Source organism: Hylaeus volcanicus, unplaced genomic scaffold (assembly GCF_026283585.1).
Source record: "Hylaeus volcanicus isolate JK05 unplaced genomic scaffold, UHH_iyHylVolc1.0_haploid 12034, whole genome shotgun sequence".
Classification (NCBI taxonomy): domain Eukaryota; kingdom Metazoa; phylum Arthropoda; class Insecta; order Hymenoptera; family Colletidae; genus Hylaeus; species Hylaeus volcanicus.
Window position 1 is genome coordinate 1,632 of NW_026533033.1, and position 1,322 is coordinate 2,953.

The following is a 1,322-nucleotide window of genomic DNA, read 5'->3' on the forward strand; positions in this document are numbered from 1 at the left end:
TAATTCTTACTGAATTTATAGGATAACAGTTTCTTAGACAGTGTATTGTTCCATGTATGTTAATTTAATTTACTAGATATATAAAGTAGTAGTTAAGTAGAATACATATACATATGTTGCACAGCAAAGAGTATTTCAACATCATACTGATGTCCACCAATTACTATGTGATGTATACACAAACTGCGATAAGGTACAAAGTAATCCTGTTACTACCACCATTCGAATGTTAACGAGAGTCTCTGTAGTGGTCCAATGGTAAAATAAAAAAACCAAGCAAAGTCCAGGTAGCGAAGCTGGTCGATTATTGAAAGATTTCACTCACTTTCAGGCCAGTAGCATCTGGCAGGCATCGTCTCGGTGGACATGGCGGTGTCGTGTCGCCTGGCACAGGGCGTGAAGCTGCTGCTAAAGGAGCCACTGCCCATGGAGCTGGGAGAACTCGACGTCCCACCTGGAACATCCAGGTAATTGCCTTGAAACGGTTTGCTGGGTCGTCGAGCATGTCAAAGGAGCACGGGACGAAGGAAGGTCGAACTAAAGCGGAGACTCACTTAAGGAGGTGCCCAACTGACCGTAGCCGTTCATCGTTGGGATCTGCATCGACTGCATCGGCTGCAGCTGCGGTTGGAGCTGCGATAGACAGGATAAAATTGTTAAATTTACGTACATGTATCACTTCAGATTATTGCTATTATTCGAGGCTACTTTCTGTAACGAAACTTTTTAATTAGGTAAGCGAGGAACTTACCGATTGACAGTGGCCGTACGAAAGCTGCGACTGCTGGATGCTCCAGGGACTGTTGAAGACAACGAACGACCATTTTTAAGGTGACTTTACCAGGCGTAGTTGGAGAGGTATATGAGGAATGATTAGAGAATTGAAATCGTTTGGAGATTGGTTCTGATTGGAGCCAAGCAGACACAGGTAGGAGGATGCTTCTCGTTATTATGCAACAAGTTATTTACTAGATTCATGATGGTCTTATGATTTTTCCATTGCAGGTACAATCTACATCCCCTCCATGATACACAGGTAGGAGGATGTTTCTCGTCATTATGTAACAAGTTATTTACTAGATTCATGATGGTCTTATGATTTTTCCATTGCAGGTACAATCTACATCCCCTCCATGTTAAAAACTAGAAGTTATTTACTGGATTCATGATGGTCTTATGATTTTTCCATTGCAAGTACAATCTACATCCCCTCCATGTTAAAAACTAGAAGTTATTTACTGGATTCATGATGGTCTTATGATTTTTCCATTGCAAGTACAATCTACATCCCCTCCATGATACACAGGTAGGAGAATGTTTCT

The 1,322-nt window shown here is 41.5% G+C and overlaps 1 protein-coding gene across 3 annotated transcripts in view; it reads right to left on the reverse strand.

The window, feature by feature from the left end:
* Positions 1-1,322, reverse strand: part of LOC128882506 (forkhead box protein D1-like) — a 10,401-nt gene that overhangs the window by 417 nt on the left and 8,662 nt on the right. For 2 of the 3 annotated variants that reach the window (XM_054134114.1, XM_054134116.1), the window contains 3 exons: positions 752-800; positions 555-633; positions 326-475 (listed from right to left, as the gene is read on the reverse strand). In XM_054134114.1, the coding sequence (XP_053990089.1) occupies positions 326-475; positions 555-633; positions 752-800 (278 nt within the window). The remainder of the gene's footprint in view (positions 1-325; positions 476-554; positions 634-751; positions 801-1,322) is intronic. The other variant, XM_054134115.1, reaches the window with a different exon arrangement.